The following is a 19,665-nucleotide window of genomic DNA, read 5'->3' as shown; positions in this document are numbered from 1 at the left end:
CTGCCCCCAGAGAAGTTTCTTTGTCTTAGCAACTCTGGTGGGGTGCTTCTACTGTCTGCATTTACATAGGAGGATGTGGAATCTAACTTTTCAAATTTTTCGGGGTTGGCTGACCGGACAGTAGGGGTTTTCATCTGGCATTCTTCCTGGACTTCCTTTAACCTGCCCTTTTGGTCCATTTTTCGCCGTTCCTTTCTAACCTGTTGCCAGCCTGTCCCCTTTTGTTCTTGGCAGGGGTCCCTTACAGTTCACCAGCCCTCTGCTGGAGGGTCCTTCAAACAGCGATACAGGACTTAGGGATGCAGATTTCACTGTGGTTTGGGGTTTCCCCTCAACCTGGCACATGTGGCAACACCTACAGTACTCCACCGCATCGTTGTGGAGTTTTGGCCAGTCAAACTGCTGTCTTATGCAGGCTTTGGTTTTTTGTATACCAACATGTACAGCCACTGTGGTCTCATGGGCCATTCTTACTAGTTCTTTCCGGTACTTCTGCGGCACCACTAACTGGTGAACTACTGTCCACTCCTTGCTCTCAGGTCTGAGGAGAACTCCATTTCCTCATCAGTACCTTATTCTTTAAATAGTAGCAATCAGGGACTCCCTCTGCTTCAATTTCAGTCTAGGTAGCCTGTGCTAACTCTCTCACTACTGGGTAAGCTCGTTGAGCCTCAGCTAGGGAAGATCCATTTAACTCAATTCCTGGGTCTTCTACCTTTCCAAAGAAAGTCTCAGACAGACAGACTTCATGGTCATCTGCTTGCAGTGCCAATTCAGTCTCCTCTGGGAGAGCTGGCTTGATCATGGCCTGACTCATTCCACATTCAGAGAAACTGCAGGGGACCGTCTCCTGCCACTGCCCTGTTTTTCTGAGCTCCTGCGGTCTCTCTTTCACTACTGGGGAAGTCCCTGCCAGGCCATTACCTAGGAGCAGGTCAACCCCATCCACAGGCAAACTAGGGATAATCCCTACAGTCACCGGTCCCGAAACTAGGTCGCACTCCAAGTGCACCTGGTGTAAAGGTACAGGCATATATGGCCCTCCAATACCATTCACCACCATTCTGGAGTTTACTGCACTCTCTGGGGGAAAAGGTCAGGCCTTTTCCCAGTAAAAGGGATATAGTGGAGCTTGTGTCCCTGAGAATTACTATGGGCCTGCTTGACCCACTTGAGGGGTATGGGGTTACTCTCCCTTCAGACACAAAACCCCGATAATCTTCAGGAATCCTATTAAATTTTCCTGCACTTGCAGCGGTAGACTTCCTGGGCCCTACTCTTACTGCGGTTAAAGCCACAGCTTGTTCTGCTGTGATTTCCATCAGGGTCTCTTCTTCACTGAGTGGGTGTGCCCTGATTAAAGGTTTTCCCTTTAGTTTCCAGCAGTCAGCTCTTAAATTTTATTTATTACAATGGAAGCACACAGGTCTCTGGGTCTCACTCCTACTTATAGCACCTTCCTTTTTGGCTGGAGGAGGGCTCCCTGTGTCTCCTGCTTTTCCTTCCCTCCCAGGAATGCTTGGGCTTCTATTACCTTCCCACCCTTTGTCCTTTTTGGATTTGTGGGGGTGATTAGGAAAGGTTTTCCCCTGGGAAACTGACTTATAAATGAGAGCAAACTCATCAGCCAGGACTGCTGCCTGCCAGGCTTTATGAGCCTTCTGCTCTTCTACATGTGTCTTTATGGAGAGTGGGAGAGAGTTTTTAAATTGCTCTAGAAAAATTACCTCTCTGAGATTTTCATAGCTGAGCTGCACTTTAAGAGCCCTCAGCCACTGGTTAAAAGCCAGTTGCTTATTTTTCTCAAACTCCAGGTAACTCCAAGTTACTTCACCCTGCCTTGGGGAGCTACTAGCTTCAGTCGCAGACATGTTCATATTCAAGCACACACAACCGCAAGAAAACCTGTATTGAAATCTTGCTCTTTTTTGATTGGGAACAATTTGGTTTCCCACTTCCAATTTCTCATTTGTCTGTGGGTCAAATCTCAGACGCAAGCCCCCAAATTTCTGTTACGACTAAGTGAGAAGGAGTCTACGGGTTTCCTCTCAGCCTTTGCTTGGTTTAACCGTAACAGGGTTTAATTTTAGAAGCACTGTGTTTTTAGCTCCCCCTTATTCCTTGTTCACTGCACCAATTGTAAGGCAAAGAAATCAAACAGGTTTCCTTAGATTTAAACAAGAAAGGTAGAAGTTTATTCATCTTAAACTCTAATCCAGTTAACAACTATGAATATGTGATGTGACCACACTAGCATGCATACGCGATAAACACACATGCAGATAGAGACAGAAAAAGTAGAAGCAATAAAGGGGAAAAGTTTGAGACAAATCTGGTAGTTACAGTCCTTTAAGTTCAATGTGGAGTCTTTGATTGCTGGTAAGTCTTGCAATTCATTGGGGCCCAGTTCACGCTTCAACTTGTTCCGATGCAGGAGTCTTTTCTCTCATGAGGTTTACGCGTCTTCTGTGGGTCCAGTGGCTTGGGAGAAAGCAAGACAGAGAGAGAGACAGGCTTCCTTGTTCCAGCTTCAGTTGCACACTGCCTTCCGAATTCAAACTGTCCTGTGGCTAGTTCAAAAAACCTGGACCAGCCAGTTAGTCATGTGACCAGCTGTTTTAACCACTCCTGGCTCTGTGGATTGTATCATCTTAGCAGGGCCTGGAATGCACTTCCTTACACCTTCAATGTCTGGTGATCAAAATCCATTTGGGTTAATTGGAGCAGGGAATAGCCCTTTGTCTCCACAAGCAGCATCTCTTAGTATGCAAATGTCCGTCCAGCCCAGTGTCTGGTGATCTTCAAACAAGTCATTTCTTCACTCCAGCAACAGTTTAAAATCTTTGTTCATATGACAACATTAATATGCCTCATTCTTGGCAATTGAGGGTCTGCATGACACTGTGCTTTTGGATGATGCCGCCGAGGGGCAGTATGTAGATGAGAAATGGGAGGGGGCCAAGGATAGATCCTTGGGGGACATCAGAGGTAATGGTGCAGGAGCAGGGATGTAGCCACTGCAAGTGATACCTTGGCTACGATTAGACAGATAAAAATGGAACCAGGTGAGAGCAGTGCCAACCAAATGGATGACAGTGGAGAGGTGTTCAAGGAGGATGGTCTGCTCAACTGTGTCAAAGGCTGCAGACTGGTCGAGAAGGAGGAGGAGGGAATAAACTTTCCCTTTGTCACAGTCACATAGGATGTTATTTGTCACTTTAATAAGAGCAGTTTTGGTACTGTAGCAGGGGCAGAAAACTGATTGGAGGGATTTAAACATGGAGTTCCGGGAAAGATGGAATGGATTTGAGAGGCGACAACACGTTCAAGGACTTTGGAGAGGAAAGGCAGATTGGAGATGGAACACGAGTTTGCAAGGACGTTGGGGTCAAGGGTTGTTTTGTTTTGAGAAGTGGGTGATGATTTTTTTTTATTCATTCATGGGATGTGGGCGTTACTGGCTAGGCCAGCATTTACTGCCCATCCCTAATTGCCCACTGAAGGTATTTAAGAGTCAATCACATTGTTGTGGGTCTGGAGTCACATGTAGGCCAGACCAGGTAAGGACAGCAGGTTTCCTTCTCTAAAGGACATTAGTGAACCAGATAGATTTTTACAACAATCGACAATGATTTCATGGTCACCATTAGACTAGCTTTTTAATTCCCAGATTTATGAATTGAATTCAAATTTCATCATCTGCCATGGTAGGATTCGAACCCATGTCCCCAGAGCATTAGCCGAGGCATCTGGATTACTGATCTATGTTAGGGTCTGAAGTTCTGCTAATGAATGATAAACACCTGGTAGTTCAAGATAATAGGGTGAACAACTTTTGGATGTTAATTAGTTAATTGTATTCAAGTGTGTATATATAAAGAGCCAGCCAGCACTGACTGGTGGTGTTGTTTGGTGAGTAGAAGTAAGCTCTATGACAAGTAATAAACAATCTACACCAAAGCATCCTAGTCTCAGTGTCTTCTTCTCAAACAGGCTTGGAGATTTCTCTAACAGTCCAGTGACACTACCACTGCATCTGATCACCACATCTACCATCTGATGGCAGATTTAAAGGAGACAGGGACAACACTGGAAAGAGAGAGCCATTTACAATATCGGCTAACATGGGGACCAGGAAGGGAAGTTGGTGATCAGCAGTTTAGTGGGAATAGGATCGAGGGACTCATAGGAAGATCTCATGGACAAGATCAGCTCAGAGAGCTTGAGGGGAGATAGGAAAGAAAGATGTGAGTTCAGGGCTAGGGCAGTGGGGAGCATTATAAGACGTTTGGGCAGGTGGGCTACTGGGAGGGAGGGACACAGTAGAGGCAGCTGATTGGATGGTCTTGATCTTAGTGACAAAGAAGTCCATGAGCTCCTTGCACTACTTGTTGGAGGTAATTGTGGAACAGGAAAGCACTTCCTTGGTTGAGAGAGAAATGATAGGAAGAGGATCTTTAAACTAGTGAACTTGCGCAAAATTCACTGCAATATTTCACAACGAGGGAAGAGACTTTGAGATATTATCCTTGATTTTTGCACGTGTGAATATCTGATAAATAAATAAATTATTGCCATTAGGTTAGGTAAATTAAGTTGCATTGTTCAGATCCTACAGACAATTAGATCAGCAGATGAAATTATTAAATTGCTCCTGGTGACATGTACAGAGAAGCACAGACTTTCTCAATTCACACTACGGGAATTGGGAGTATTATGGGATTTTTTTTGTTACCGTTTTTACTTCACTTTAGCATTTCTCCGTACACACTGAACCGCAAATATCTCCGTAACATGTTCGCAAACTATCTAGCCTAAAAAGTCAAGGAGGTCTGAGTGCAGCAGGGTAGGAATCAAACCCCGGAGACTGGAAGTTTAGATCTTTGGGGTGAGCAGCCTGACCCTGTAAAGGTGCATCCCGACTGAGATAGTTGCTTTGAGAAGGGAGCATCTGAAATACAATCAAGGAAAAGATTAAAGGCTGCAAAATACATTTTCATTCCCCATCAGGTCTGAATGGCATTTATTGCCTTAGTGCTTCTTATTATTGGACTCTTTAGGAGGCCCAGAATGGAAGCCACAATTGGGTTCCCAGCAGGCCTGGTTTCCACTTGGGCTATCAGAGATTTATTTATTTAGTGAATGCAAATCCCCAGAGCCAAGTGATAGCCTCCTAATTTGTTGAGTTTAAGGTGATTTGTCCACCACTTACTCTGTAGAGGGACACTCCTGAGTAATGTGCAACATTGTTTGCGTCTCTCCACAATTGCATCAGGCGTTTGTACTGAGGCCCCAGCAGTGGAGGTTGTCTGCACTGGGACCCTGGTTTGTTCTGAACCTATTTAGCAAGGACCACGCTTGCCGTGGTAGTTCAAAGCCTGCCATTTGACAGATGGGTTTGTCACAAGGAACTTGTTAGTGACTTCCTGTGTTTCCCATTCCTTGATCCAAAGGATGTCGGCTGGTAGATCTTGCTCAGGAAGGTTTCTCCATATGGGGCACTGAGATGGAAGGCAGGCAGTAGGTGGCTTGAACATGTCATTATGGAGTGGTAAGTGAGGTGCCGCACGGATGGCTTCAACCAGCTTGTGGGTTTTCGTCAGTTGGCGGATGTGCGGGGGAGTGATGTTTGCGAGTTCAGGAAGCCAGAGGAGGGGTGTTGAGCGGAGGGTTCCAGTTATGTTGCGCATTGTTTCATTCAATTGAGTATCAACAAGGTGTGTGTGCGTGAGGTGACCTATGCCAGACAGGTGCACAGTACTCTGCTGTTGAATATGATAGGGGTGGTGTGGCAGCAACAATCCATGTAGATCCAGCAAGTTTGGTTGCTAGATTATTTCTGGTTTTGACCTTTGCTACTGTTTTCTTCAGATGCTCCTGGAAGCACAAAGTCCTATCCAGAGTCACTCCCAAGTATGTTGGGTTGGGTTCATACTTTAGTCTCTGACCATCCATGTAGATACACAATTCATTTTTGGCACCGGCATTGTGGAGGTGGAATACACTGGATATAGTTTTAGAGGGATTCACTGTGAGATGTCATGTGCAGCAGTAGTCCGTCAGCTTTGTAACCTCTTCTGGTCTAGGGTGCAGCAGGATGGAGCTTGGGTGGCACAAAAGATGTCATCAGCATAGATGAGCTTGCGAGACGTGGTTGTTGGCAAGCCATTTGTGTATATGTTGAACAGCATTGGGGCTAGCACTGAGCCCTGTGATGGTCCTAATCAGAAGTGAGCTGGGTGGAAGATACTCTGGGAATGCCACCAAAGTTCTCCCTGGACGGGTTGTTCTCTCGGCAGTGAAATGTGGTGGCAAGATGTGTGGAGTAGAAACACAGGGGATCCAAGTTCCACCCTAAGTTGAACGATTCCTTCAACCAGAAATCGACCCCCCCCCCCCCCCACCACTGGAATTATTTGGTGCCTCTCTGCTCGCCAACCCCAAACTGGAATTTCTAACCTTCTTTCATTTTAATTAACTATAGCATAAGGAGACATTGGGTAGAAATTGGACCTGGTTGCACCTGTTTTTCAGGCGGTAAAGGAACCAGCTTTAAGGTGCAAAATCCTGTGCCCAATCTGCACCTGCACTATGTTATGGGATGTACTTTCGGGCCACTGCTGGTGAGTCAAGTGTCCCGATATTAAGTTCTTCAAAGGCGCAAGCTGCTTGTGGAGCTGCGAAATCTCGTCTAAATTACTGAAATCTGGGACCCAATTTCAGGCCTCCTAGCCAGGACGCACCTTTGCTTGAGAAGCATCAAATTTCAACTCCACTCGTTCCTTTATGTCACTGTTAAGGTGCTTATAATACGGTATCAGGTTGGCATTATTGGGTGAATCCAAAATTTGGCTTCAGATTCAGATCTGAATGTCCCAATTTAACAACTGAAGTCTTGGATTATGCCACATTCTGACAGCTTTCTCAACACAACTTTATTTTTTATTAATTCATGTTGGTGTTGGTGTTGCTGGCAAAGCCAACATTTACTGCCTATCCTCAATTACCCTTGACAAGTGATAGTGAACCACATTCTCCAACTGCTGCAATCTGTGTGGTGAAGGTTGGCTGATTTGTGAGATTCTGTGAATATGGCTATATCAGGATGTTGCTTGACTTGTCTGTGGGACAGCTTTCTCAATTTTGGCACAAACCTCCAGATGTTAGTGAGGAGGACTTTGCAGGGTTTACTGGACTGAGTGTGCTTTTGTCGTCTCAGAACCTGGGTGGGCCGTCTAATTTGTCATGGCAGTTTGGCATAACTATGTTCTTTCTAGGCTGTTTCAGAAGCCAGTTAAGCGTCAACCACATTGCTGTGGGTCTGAAGTCACAAATAAGCCAGACTGGGTAAGGATAGCACATTTCCTTCCCTGTAGGAGATTAGTGAACCAGATGGGTTTTTATGACAATATGGTAGATTCATGGTCACCATTACTGATAATAGCTTTTTTTTTTAAATTCCAAATTTACTGAATTAACTAAAATTAATTTCCCCAGCTGCCACAGCGGGATTTGAATTCACATCTCTAGTCTAGGCCTCTGGCTTACTAGTCCAGCAGCATAACCACTATATAATAACACCCTTAAACAGTTTTGCTGGTTCAGATTACAAGAGCTATGATAAAAACCTGAAGTTAAAGACAGCAAGCTGCCATGGAAAACTGATGATCCATAACTGTGTGAAGAAGAAAAAGAACATGGGACAATATCATAATTTCCCAGTGACCTCCTGATCTCAGCTGTGGTGTTACTGAGAGTTGCTCAAGGGATCTCAGGTAAAGCCTGGCTGGGGTATAAAATTAAAACCCGACCTGGCCCGACCCGATCACAGCCAACCCGAACCTGACCCGAGCCCGAGCCCTTTAGTTTTTTTCACGCCCAACCCGACCCAACAAGAATCTCCTTCATCTGTTCCGGCAGCAGGCTATTCCAGCAGCTGAAGTTGTGGGGAATCATGGCTAAGCCTGATCCCATGACTTCCCGGAAGCACTGTCCAGCTCAACCTGACCTGAGCCTGAATGCTGGACTCGGAATTTCGACCTGACCCGAACCCGACACACGTAGTCGGGTCTAGTTGGGTTCAGGTCGGGTAGCCAAGCTTTAATCTCAGGTACTGCTCCAGCGATGGTTCAAAGGGAAATTCATCTTCTCCATTCTTGCTTGCCTCATTGTGGCAGTTTAGAGCATTGGTAGCACAGACCTAGGATAAGGGCACTTATATATCCTCTTGACTAAGAAATCGAACATGGGCGTCAAGTCTCTGAAAAAAGGAAGGCAAGAGGAAAAAATATCCTGAGGTTGCACTTACCTGAACTGATGGACACCAGCCAACTGAAATCTAAATTGAGCAAATTCAGGACGATCTGAACTGATCTGAATTCACTCAATTTGAATTATTCAGATTCAGACAAAATTCAGTCCCAACATCTCAATTTTATTCTTAACTATGCTGGTCTTAATTTCCATTTTAATCAAAGCATTTTTTCCTCTTTATTTAATGTTTCTGTCATTACCACATGATATAACAATATAGGGATGGCTGACTGGAATGTGATAAATATTTTGGCAATTGGGAACGTTTAATTCCAGTTCCAGCAAAGCTGAACAGTCTTCTCTTTGCGATATGCTGTAATATGATCAGTGGAAAAGTCTACCAGTCCACAGAGTTTTATTTAACACACTTCATAGCAACATTGTGGAAGATGATTTGGTATCTGTCGCTGCAGCTAAAGCTTATTGAAGGACGACTTATAAAAGAAAGTTCACTTAACTACATTACAGCACTCTAAGACCAGTGATAATGGTCTGCTAGCAGTAGCAATCAATTGCATGTCTGGCTCTTTAGCAGTTGCATATTTCTGGCTCTGACACCATTCCAATTGACTGATATCTAGTCACATTTGTACAAGTGGTCAGAAACACCATTCTCAAGATGAAGTGCTAAATAATTTACTTCAAAATGCTTTGCAATATATTTAACAGATTGAAAGGGGGGCAAGTTTTAGCAAAACAAAATTATGTAGCAGGAGGAAAGAGCCACAGAAAGTCAAAGACACCAATTCTTACTTGTGCCCTCACAACTCCTCAAGCTCATTATTTGAATCCTGCAGGTAGATGTAACTGTGTAAGTACTTACAATGGTTAGTCTATGTAATGCCAGGTGGTTGTGAGGTGCTGGTTTCTCTGTGCCATTTGTCATGCCCAGTAAAGACATATCATACTCTTAACTTTTAAGATATGAACTTTATTCAATGTGGACTCTTTGAAATTGACTTTTACTTTAAAAAAGTGGACGAAGTGCTGCAAAAATGGCTTTGAAGGCCAGATGACCTGGCCTTTGCATTCAAACACTGCCTCACTGTCTCAAAAGACAAAAGAATACACCCCAGGCTAAGAGGTGTTGACTACACTCATCCTGAAACCATCAAGAGACATTCCTGAATTGAATGCTTTTCTTCTGAGACAAAGATGTGAAGTAGCCACATCATAACAGAATGGTACTCATCCAGACATCAATAGATAAGCATGGGTTCCACATCCTGGTCCACTGTGTGGTCACACCAGGGGAGAAGGCCATGTGTCAACTAACAGAAATGCTAATATGATGAATTGTGACCTTAAAAGGTAACTCTCTGGAAAGGGAGGGAGAGATCACAACATCACAAGAAGACAGTCCGGCCACGGGCTGTGGAAAGATCTAACCTAAACAAGAAGAAGCCCTGCTGTTAATTTTACACTTCAACTTGGTGCAGCAAAGAATTGAAATTGACCACCTCCAGTCTGAAACCTTAACTGCTAGAAATCTACAACACCTCAACAAGTTCAAAACAACAAACACCCAGGCCTGCACCTTTAAAAGAGACTGTTATACTTAGAGGATTCAGTAGGTTTACTGTAAGCCATGAACATCTACCATGTCTTGAACTCTTACCCTTTGCCTTCTTTCTATCTTATCTTGAGAGTGGATGTGAGAGTGAATGCATACATGAGTGGTGTTGCAAACATTTCAAGAAATGAATATTGTTCAATAAATAGTTAATCTTCTGTTTTAAACCTACAAGAAAACATGTCATTTGTCTGTTTTTTGACCCTAAAAAACACTGAGGGGCTAACTCATCATTTTAAACAAAACACAATTGCAATCAGTTGAGAGGTGAACAGTGGGAATCACCCATACCCCTTACCTCCTGTCTGTAACACATTGCAATATATGTTACAATGCGCAAGACATGCTTTCAAACAGTGATAGTGTCAATCTTGCATGTGTGCCCATGTGAGAGTTGGTGTGAGGAGGAGGAGAAGACAAAGCAAAAGCAGGATGCTACTCATTTTGGAGGCCTCTGGCTTCACCCCACCCGACTCACTCCATGCTTTTAAACCCCCAAGATATCTAACAAACTTCTTCGAAGGCAGCCAAGGACATGACATTTTTGCAGCTTTTCTCACATGGGGCCCTACTCCTTCCAATTCTGAGCCATTTATCCTGCAAGTGGAGGAGTAGTTTTTAGCTGTTTTAAGTTTCAAGAACACATGAGGTAATACCCAAGTGCTCATCTTGCAGTTCATTGTATGCATCAGTAAGAGTAAACTAGCCAACAATATAAAAACAGAATGTAAGAGCTTTTATAAGTACATAAAAAGGAAGAGTGTAGCTAATGTAGACATTGGTCCCTTAAAGGCAGAGACAGGAAAAATCATCATAGGGAATGAGGAAATGGCAGAGACATTGAACAAATATTTTGTGTCTGTCTTCACAGTAGAAGACACAAGTTACCAGAAATAAGCAGTAACCTAGGGGCTAAAAAGAGTGAGGAAATTAAGGAAATTGATATCAGCAGAAAAAAAGTATTGGAGAAATTTGAGGGACTAAAATCTGACAAGCTCCCCTGGACCAAATGGCCTGGATCCTAGGGTTCTAAAAGAGATAGCTGCAGAGATAGTGGATGCGCTAGCTATGATTTTCCAGAATTCCTTAGATTCAGGAATGTTCCCGTCAGATTGGAAGCTGGCAAATGTTACGCTGCATTTCAAGAAAGGAGGTAGAGAGAAAACAGGGAACTACAGGCCAGTTAGCCTGACATCAGTCGTTGGGAAGATGCTGGAAACTATTATTAAAGAAGTCTTAACATTGCACTTGGAAAAGCATAGTATAATTAGAACAAGTCAGCATGGTTTTACTTAAGGGAGATCCTGTTTGAAAAATTTATTAGAATTCTTTGAGGATATAACTAGTAGGGCAGATAAAGGAGAACCAGTAGATGTAGTATACCTGGATTTTCAAAAGGCATTCAAAAAGGTGCCACATAAAAGATTAATAGGCAAGATGGTGTTGGGGGTAATATATTAGCATGGATAGAGGATTGGTTAACAGACAGGAAGCAGAGAGTGAGCAGAAATGGGGCATTTTCAAGTTGGCAGGCAGTGAATAGTGGGATGCTGCAAGGATCAGTGCTGGGGCCTCAGCTATTTACACTTTATATTAATGACTTGGATGAAGAGACAGACAGTTTGCTGATGATACAAAGCTCGGTGGAAAGGTAAGTTGTGGGGAGGACATAGAGAGCCTGCAAAGAGATATAGACAGGTTGTGAGTGGACAACAAGATGGCAAATGGAGTATAATGTAGGGAAGTGTACAGTTGTTCACATTGATTGCAAAAATAGAAAAACAGAGTATTTTTTAAAAGGTGTGAAACTGGTAATATTCAGAGAGACTTGGGTGTACTTGAACAAGGAATGCACAAAGTTAACATGCAGGTGCAGCAGGCTATTAAGAAGGCAAATGGCATGTTGGCCTTTATTGTAAGGGGATTGGAATACAGGAGTAAAGAAGTCTTACTAAAATTGTACAGGGCTTTGGTGAGACTGCACCTGGAATACTGTGTGCAGATTTGGTCTCCACATTTAAGAGAGGATATACTTGCACTGGAGGCGGTGCAGCGAAGATTTACTAAATTGGTCCCTGGGATGAGGGAGTTGTCCTATGATGAGAGGCTGAGTAAATTGGGTCTATATTCTCTGGAGTGTAGAAGAATGAGAGGATCTAATTGAGACATACAAAATTTTGAAAGGGTTTGATAGGTTCGAAGCTGAGAGATTGTTTCCGCTGGTTGGGGAACCTAGAATGCCGGGGCACAGTCTCAGGATAAGGGGCCGATCATTCAGGACTGAGATGAGGAGAAATTACTACATTAAAAGGGTTGTGAATCTTTGGAATTCATTGAATACATTTAAGGCTGGGATGGATAGATTTTTGGTCTCGCAGGGAATTAAAGCATATGGGGAGCGGGCAAGAAAGTTGAATTGAAGCCCAAGATAAGCCATGATCATATTGAATGGTGGAGCAGGCTCGATGGGCCACATGGTCTACTTCTGCTCCGATTTCTTGTGTTCTTGTGATATGAAGTTTGGTTATAAATTGCAGCTTGAATGAGTGCAATGCTTCTAGTAGAGTTGTGCATTGTAAACAATGAAAAAGATATATGGTTGTCTCAATGTTTTGCAAGAGACAACAGTAAAAGATTAACAGGCTGCAAGGGAAAGCTTTGTACCATGCATATTTGGAGCATCTGCTTGGTATATGAAGCGATTGTGTTGCCTTATCTTGGCAGCTTTCCAAAGGTCTCCAAATTTCATTCTCATTTGGACCCATAGGGAGATTTTCTGCTTCAGATAGAAAAATCAGACTTGTGGGGTGCCATTATCCAATGTGCACTCTTGTTAGATGTTTAAATGTAAAATTTTCCCTCAAGTCCTCTGCACACTGGATTCAGACTTTCACCAGGGAGGAAATTCTGGAGTGCCAAATACATTAGCCTTCCTTTGGCCATATTCATGTAGCTATATCTTAGCTACTGCATCCCTAAACCTTGGAGTGCACAGTGCATCCTCTTGAATGCCGACATTGCGGCCACACTGCTTACAGTTCACAATGTCTTTTGCTAAACCAACAACGCAGGCATTTAAATTCCTGTTGCAGACCTTTAAATAGCAGCAGCACAGCAGAGCTCTTTCAACTGTTTAAATACACCCACAGGCATGCAGATCGGAGTTAACATGAACACATGATTCGTTGAAAGCCCAGAAGTTTTGATGGATTGGCTGCATGTTAAAATTATACTCTGTTCTCGTTAGGAGCAAGCAAAAAGAAAAGTAAGATTTACCTAATAGAGACAGTTGTCTTTTGTTGATTCTAGCTTGTGGCTAAATTTGCTTAGTTGCTTTATCAAGGCACTAGGTGGCACCCCTGGCCTAGGTCATATGGAGTGAGGCTTAATCTTGTGTTGAATAATCTCAGCAATATTAGGAATGGGAGATTTATAATCAAGAATAAACTTGTTTAAATAATTTAAATGGGAAAAGTTGATCGATTTGCATGTGGTTTTATTGTGCTTATATTTTTGAAGTACTTGCATAATCTCGTTAAATGTGTGGGAATGTGATTTGAACTGCTGGGTTAAATTCAATTCAAGAGTTCTTTTCATGGAAATACTTACTGCACCTTCTCCCTGACAGTATATTCTCACACATATCTAAAACAAACATCAGGTTAGAATGTGGAGTGTTACACTCTCAAAAAGGAGGACAGCATCTTCAAGGATAGTTACAAAATAATGTAAGTAAGTGTTTCCTGTGTTTTTAATGTGCTGCGTCCTTCGGGTTTCCTTGCTTCCATGTACCATTCATTGGTTAAGAATGAACACTGGCAAGCCTTCAATATTTAGCGCTGGTGGCCATACTAGATTTATCAGCCTAGACAATGCATGGTGGCAGGCTATTCAATAAGATAGCATCACCTCAAAGCCTGACATTGTCCTGTTCTGCCTGTGCAGCTGTGATGTCAGTTGCTAGGAGGCTGTCAGGTTATTTTTTGCATTCATTTTCCTTGCCTTGTGGAGAATCTCAGGTGTGAGCTCACCTCACACCTCTGTGGGATAGTGCACTGAAGCACCAGCATGGTGCTTCTGCACAATCAGTTATCTTTCTTTTTGTAGGAAAGGTTTTAGAGGTTTAATCAAATCAAATTTTTGCTCTAAAAATAGACTTATCTTCAACTGGATAAGATTGCCATGGGAAATCATAGCACAGGAAAATGAAAGATGTATCATTGGCAGCAATGGGGAAGGATAATCTTTGAGCTAGGGGTCAACAAGATATCATTGGCACCAAACCCAATGGAGTGATTTTATAATTCACTAGCTCTGTGAGCCAATGACATGTTACAAATGCTCAAGATTGCACTTATTGTAGTATAAGGATGAAAAGGGTTGATACCGAAGGCAGTGAAAGAGACCCTCCCATTGTATGAGCAATGATGTAACAGTCACATGAGATAGGCTGGAGAAGAAGAAGCACAAAGGATGCTAGCTTAGGTGGCTTGCAGAGAGTGTATAGTAACTGCAAACAATAAAGACTTGTTAGTTAACATTTACCGGAGTCTAAGACTTTCTTGAGAATACCCTGAAATGCTACTTATACAAACCCAACAACGCAACATGGTAGCAATGGTAAAATAGTGGTAAAACAATAGTAAACTGCAGTGAAAGAAGAAACACCAGAGGAACAACAGAGAAATTTAAAGAGAACAGTAAGAAAACTACATACCTACAGAAGAGGCTATGAGGAGCTCCGCAGCTGTGGGGGAGTTAGAGCACTGAAATACAGGCTGCACCACAGAACAGAAGCGTGGTCGCCTGCAAATAGAATCCAGCAATTGGGTGAGTTAAAAGCCCTTTGAAAAGCTGAAAGTAATTTTCTTACGGCATCATGCTCGAAGAGAGAAAAAAAGTGGGGAAAACCCAATCCATCACTCAGGCTGAACACGAGGGCAAAGAAGCGGGACTGACTTTAAACCAGAAGTGTGAGTTTTCCAAGACTTTGATTCGTTTCTTAGGCCACTTTGTGAGCAGAGAAGGAATAATAGAAAATCCTCAGAAAACAAGGGCCATTAAGGAATTTCCCATCCCCACAACAGTTCAGCAACTCCACAGATTTCTCAATGGTATATCAAATGGCAAAGTTTTTACCTCACTTAGCACAAATAACTGATCCACTGAGACAACTTCTAAGAAAACAGCAAGCGTGATGTTGGGATGCCAAACAGGAACAAGTTTTCCAGAAAATTAAAGAGATGCTGTCAGATACAGAGACACGCTACTGTAACTGTCCAAGGTGAGTTCCAATCATTAGCCGAAGATCTATAGAGGGCAACCTTGATCTTCCATCACAGGAAGACATGACTTTCCTAGGTGACATAGAGTCATTCTTGCAACACACAGCAAGGCCAGCAAGCACACAGAAGTTGAGAGAAATACGACAAGCACAGAAGAATGATGAAGAGTGCATTCGCATTAGACAGTATTGTACACATGTGTGGCCACAAGAAAGACCAGGAGGGAGAACAATGAAGACGTTCCATGAGTATAGGAAATACTTCACCATCATTGACGACTTATTAGTTTACAATGACAGAATTGTTATTCCTACTTCAATGAGATCCGATATCTTAGATCGATTACACCAAGATCATTTAGATATAACCAAGTGCAGAGTGAGGGCACAATCTTTGGTACGGATATCTAAGGATATTGAAACCATGATCAACAAATGTTAAACATGTATGATGCAGAGGCCAGAACAACATGAACCGCTGCTGACTACCCAACTTCCAACTGCACCTTGACAAAGGCTAGGCATGGATTTATTCATGTTTGGTGGGAATTCATATATCATCATTATCAACTACTTTTTCAGGTGGATAGAAGTCAGACAATTACATTCTATGACAACTGAGGTAGTTATCAGAATCCTTACGGACATCTTCACGCACATGGGATTCCAGCTGAAATATTAGCAGACAATGGACCACAGTTCATGATCAAATATTTTATCCAGTGCACCATGAAGATGGGCTTTCAGCATCTTACGAGCTCACCTAGATATCCACAGTCCAATGGTGTGACAGAACAAAGTGTGAGAACCATAAAATCTTTACTAAAGAAAAATGAAGATCTTCCTACCTCACTCCTAATTTATCGTTCAATGCCACTGCTGAGTGGATTATCACCAGAATTACTAATGGGAAAGAAGTTAAAAACATAGCTTCCAGTATTGCTTCATAAATTAATGCCTGGATTGCAGACTCAAGACTATGAGAAAGTTTGAGTAAGAGAAAACTCCTACAGAAGGAAACAAACCCAGAATTACAATAGGAGATTTTGAGCGAGAAGCTTACCCAAATTAAACAATGACCAAAAAGTTTGAATACGTGACCTGGAATGAGAAGGTACAGTAATCCATAAATATGAGGACTATCAGCGATCGTACGTTAGACGAACGAATGAAGGGAACATACGAAGAAATCGGAGGAATATCATTCCCATTCTGCAAAAGCAACAGCCAATAATCCATCTGCAAGATCCAGATGAAGATGAACAAACCCAAACCCAACAAAATACTACAACCCATAGAAACAAACAACCCAGACTTCCTATGAAGACTACTGATCATCCCAGACAGATTACAACCAGATCGGGGAGAGTTGTCAAACCTCCGATGGGACTGAATCTGTAAAATAAGAGACTTGGGGGAAGAGAGAGTAGTAGAGAAGTCATAAATGTATATATGTTTGGAAAAATATTGGATAAAAACTTGGGGGGAGACGTAGTTTACGGATGTAAAGGGTTAATACTGAAGACAGTGAGAGAGACCCTTCCCTCCCATGTACGAGCGATGATATAACAGTCACATGAGATAGGCTGGAGAAGAAGGAGCAGCACGAAGGATGCTAGCTTAGGTAGCTTACGGAGAGTGTATATAGTAACTGTAAATAATAAAGAGTTGTTAATTAACCTTTACTGGAGTCTAAGACTTTCTCGCAAGCATCCTGAAACACTACTTATATAAACCCAACAATGCAACACATATTTACTCTTAATTGTGTGACAGTTGACTGTTAACCATTTTGTCAGTCAGAAAAATATATTTCTGAGTCATCTCAATGACATTAATTACTTTAATCATCTTATAAAAGTATCTTCCAATTACTACCATGGGTCAACTATAGCCAAGGGCGATAATGTTACCACTTTCTTTGGCTAACGTTTATTTCAGCTGAACCCTGCTAAAGTTGGCCAATTAATTACTGTGGGCAGCACTTTGGGCATTTTTGGCTCCTGGCATTCTTTATACAGCCATCTCATGTAAAGGAAACACTTCAGAGATCACATTTAATTTGTGCCCCAAACTGAACGTGATGCCTCAAGAAGTTATAGAGGGAGAGTTGTTTGAATCAGCTCATGCGATGGGACGAGAGCTATTAAATGGCTTTCCTGATGTACATGCCAAGATTTTTTCTATTACAGCTATATTGATTATGACACCAATCATTTCTGAATGCAAACTTCCCAATTTGCAGTCCCAAATATCCTGGGAAAACAGAAGCTGCACAGCTGTCAAAGACTCTCTCAGTACACTGAATGTCCCGTCTCTCCCCACGTAACATGGGGAGGGCGGCTCGGCGACGTGATTCTAATGAGCACTCGCGATTAATATCGCGGGGGCTCGGCGGCGGCCGGCGAATGTGGACGCGCCGCCGAGTTCAAAGGCACCCCAATAAAATTCAGCCCACAATTTCTGACTATTACTCTACTCTCTTCATTTCCATTTGTTTTAGAATTATTATTTATACTACGTTTTTCACCTGATCTCCCCCCACCCACCATTTATTAGTTTAAAGTCCTTGTGACCGCCCTACTTATCCTTTCTGCTAGGACCCTGGCCCCACCCTGGTCCAGCCCAGTTCATATGGAGCCCGTCTCAAGGCAACAGTTCCTTGCTGTCCCAGTACTGGTGCCAGTGTCCCCTGAAATGGAACCGCTTGTTCCCAAACCACTCCTTCAACCACATGTTCATCTCCTTTATCTGCATATTCCTATGCCAATTTGCAGATGGTTCTAGTAATAATCCAGAGAATATAACCCTTGAGGTTCTGTTTTTTTAAAATTTAGCTCCAGTACTGGCTGAACAGGGCTTTTTGCCTCAACTTTCCTATGTTGTTGATCCCAGTATGGACCACAATGACTGGATCTGTCCCTCCCTCTCCGATATCTATTCAAGCTGGCTCGAGATATCCCTCACCCTGGCACCAGGTAGACACATACCATGTGGGATTCTCAATCCTGCTTACAATGGATGCTATCTAACCCCCTAATCTCCTACAACTAACAAATTACACTCCCCTCCTCCTCTCTTTGAGACATCCTCCTGCTCCAAGGTTCCATGGTTAGAAATCTGGCTGTCTTTCCAACCGTCTTTATCCTCATAGGCAGCAAGTACATTGTACCTGTTGGATAGGATCAGTTTCTGTACATTCTTGATCTCTATCTCACTGGGTTTCCCCTTACTCTATACGGTACCGGTCACACCAATCCAATACTGATACTGCACCTCTCTACGAGGTGTGACCGAGATCTAGAATAAACTGACTAGATAGTCCTCTTTCTCCTTTATGTGTCAGTGTGTTTCCAACTAAAAACACTGACCAATAAACTTAATACTTAATTGTAACACTCTGTTCTCACTATTATACCACTTTTTGATTTTTACCCCCTGTTCGTTTGCTGTCTGCCGCTCTGTTTCTCCCAATAGGTTCAGCTGCTGCAGGCTCTCACATGCTTTTTAAATTTGCTGCTCTACCTACTAATTTGACTTTACACAAGCCACTGCAAGTGTTTAAGGCAAAAAGAAATACCTCCTTCTCCCACCGCACAGAATTCTTAGTCTTACCAAATTCTAAACTTCCTAGTCTGTTCATGGTGCACTCAGTTAACAGTGCAAAAGGGTTATGCTCTGTGTCTATATAATGGGTGGTTACAGGCTGTCATTCCAAGTATATAAAGAATTCTAAACCAATCACACAGAATAAATGAAGTTTCCCATAGATGTTAATGAACAGGGAAGGACTCGGCTTCGTAAAATAGTACAGAGCATTGAAATATTCACTGGAGGGGAGAAGAGTGAGTGCAGACCTGCAGCAGTGGGATGAAGTCTTCCTGCTCTAGGTAGTTACAGCCTGGTTTGGCAAGTAGATAAACAAACTTGGATGCATCATCGTGGCAGCTCTGCAGCACTCTGTGAAAGATACAACCATTGCATTTATTACTCAGGGACAGTAAAATAATCCATGCCATTTGTAAAGATAAATAAAAGATTCTGTCCTAGATCTTTTACATTTAATCTGATATTTATATCCTCATTCTACACCGCTCAATCACTGGAAACAGTCTGTTTCTATCTACTCTGTCCGAGAAGAAATTTTGCAGGGCAATGGAGAATGAGCAGGTGTATGGGGCTAATTTGATAGCTTTTTCAAAGAGCTGGCGCAGGTATGAGAGGTTGAATGTCCTCTTTTTGTGCTGTATCATTCTATGATCCCTTTCATCATTTTAAACAACTCTATCAAATCACCCCTTAGTCTCCTGTGTTCTGAATGAAACAGTCTCATTTTTTTGTTTTCCTCTGCCCTCTCTATTGTCTGATGTCATGGTATAGTATGTAAATGCAAGTTCTTTCTTATCATCAAATCTTGGCTTTTAATTAAGCAAAAAACAAGTTTATTGTAAGAATAACACAACTTTTACACTGTTGACACCAAGAGAGACCATCA

At 42.6% G+C, this 19,665-nt stretch overlaps 1 protein-coding gene across 5 annotated transcripts in view; it reads right to left on the bottom strand.

Moving 5' to 3' along the window:
- ppp2r3a (protein phosphatase 2, regulatory subunit B'', alpha) overlaps window positions 1-19,665 on the bottom strand; it is a 525,535-nt gene that overhangs the window by 44,378 nt on the left and 461,492 nt on the right. For all 5 annotated transcript variants that reach the window (XM_068042008.1, XM_068042007.1, XM_068042006.1 and 2 more), the window contains one exon: window positions 19,028-19,130. In XM_068042008.1, the coding sequence (XP_067898109.1) occupies window positions 19,028-19,130 (103 nt within the window). The remainder of the gene's footprint in view (window positions 1-19,027; window positions 19,131-19,665) is intronic.

Source organism: Heterodontus francisci, chromosome 11 (assembly GCF_036365525.1).
Source record: "Heterodontus francisci isolate sHetFra1 chromosome 11, sHetFra1.hap1, whole genome shotgun sequence".
Classification (NCBI taxonomy): domain Eukaryota; kingdom Metazoa; phylum Chordata; class Chondrichthyes; order Heterodontiformes; family Heterodontidae; genus Heterodontus; species Heterodontus francisci.
Note: the sequence above shows the minus strand (reverse complement) of the source record. Positions and strands in the feature narration are given on the sequence as shown.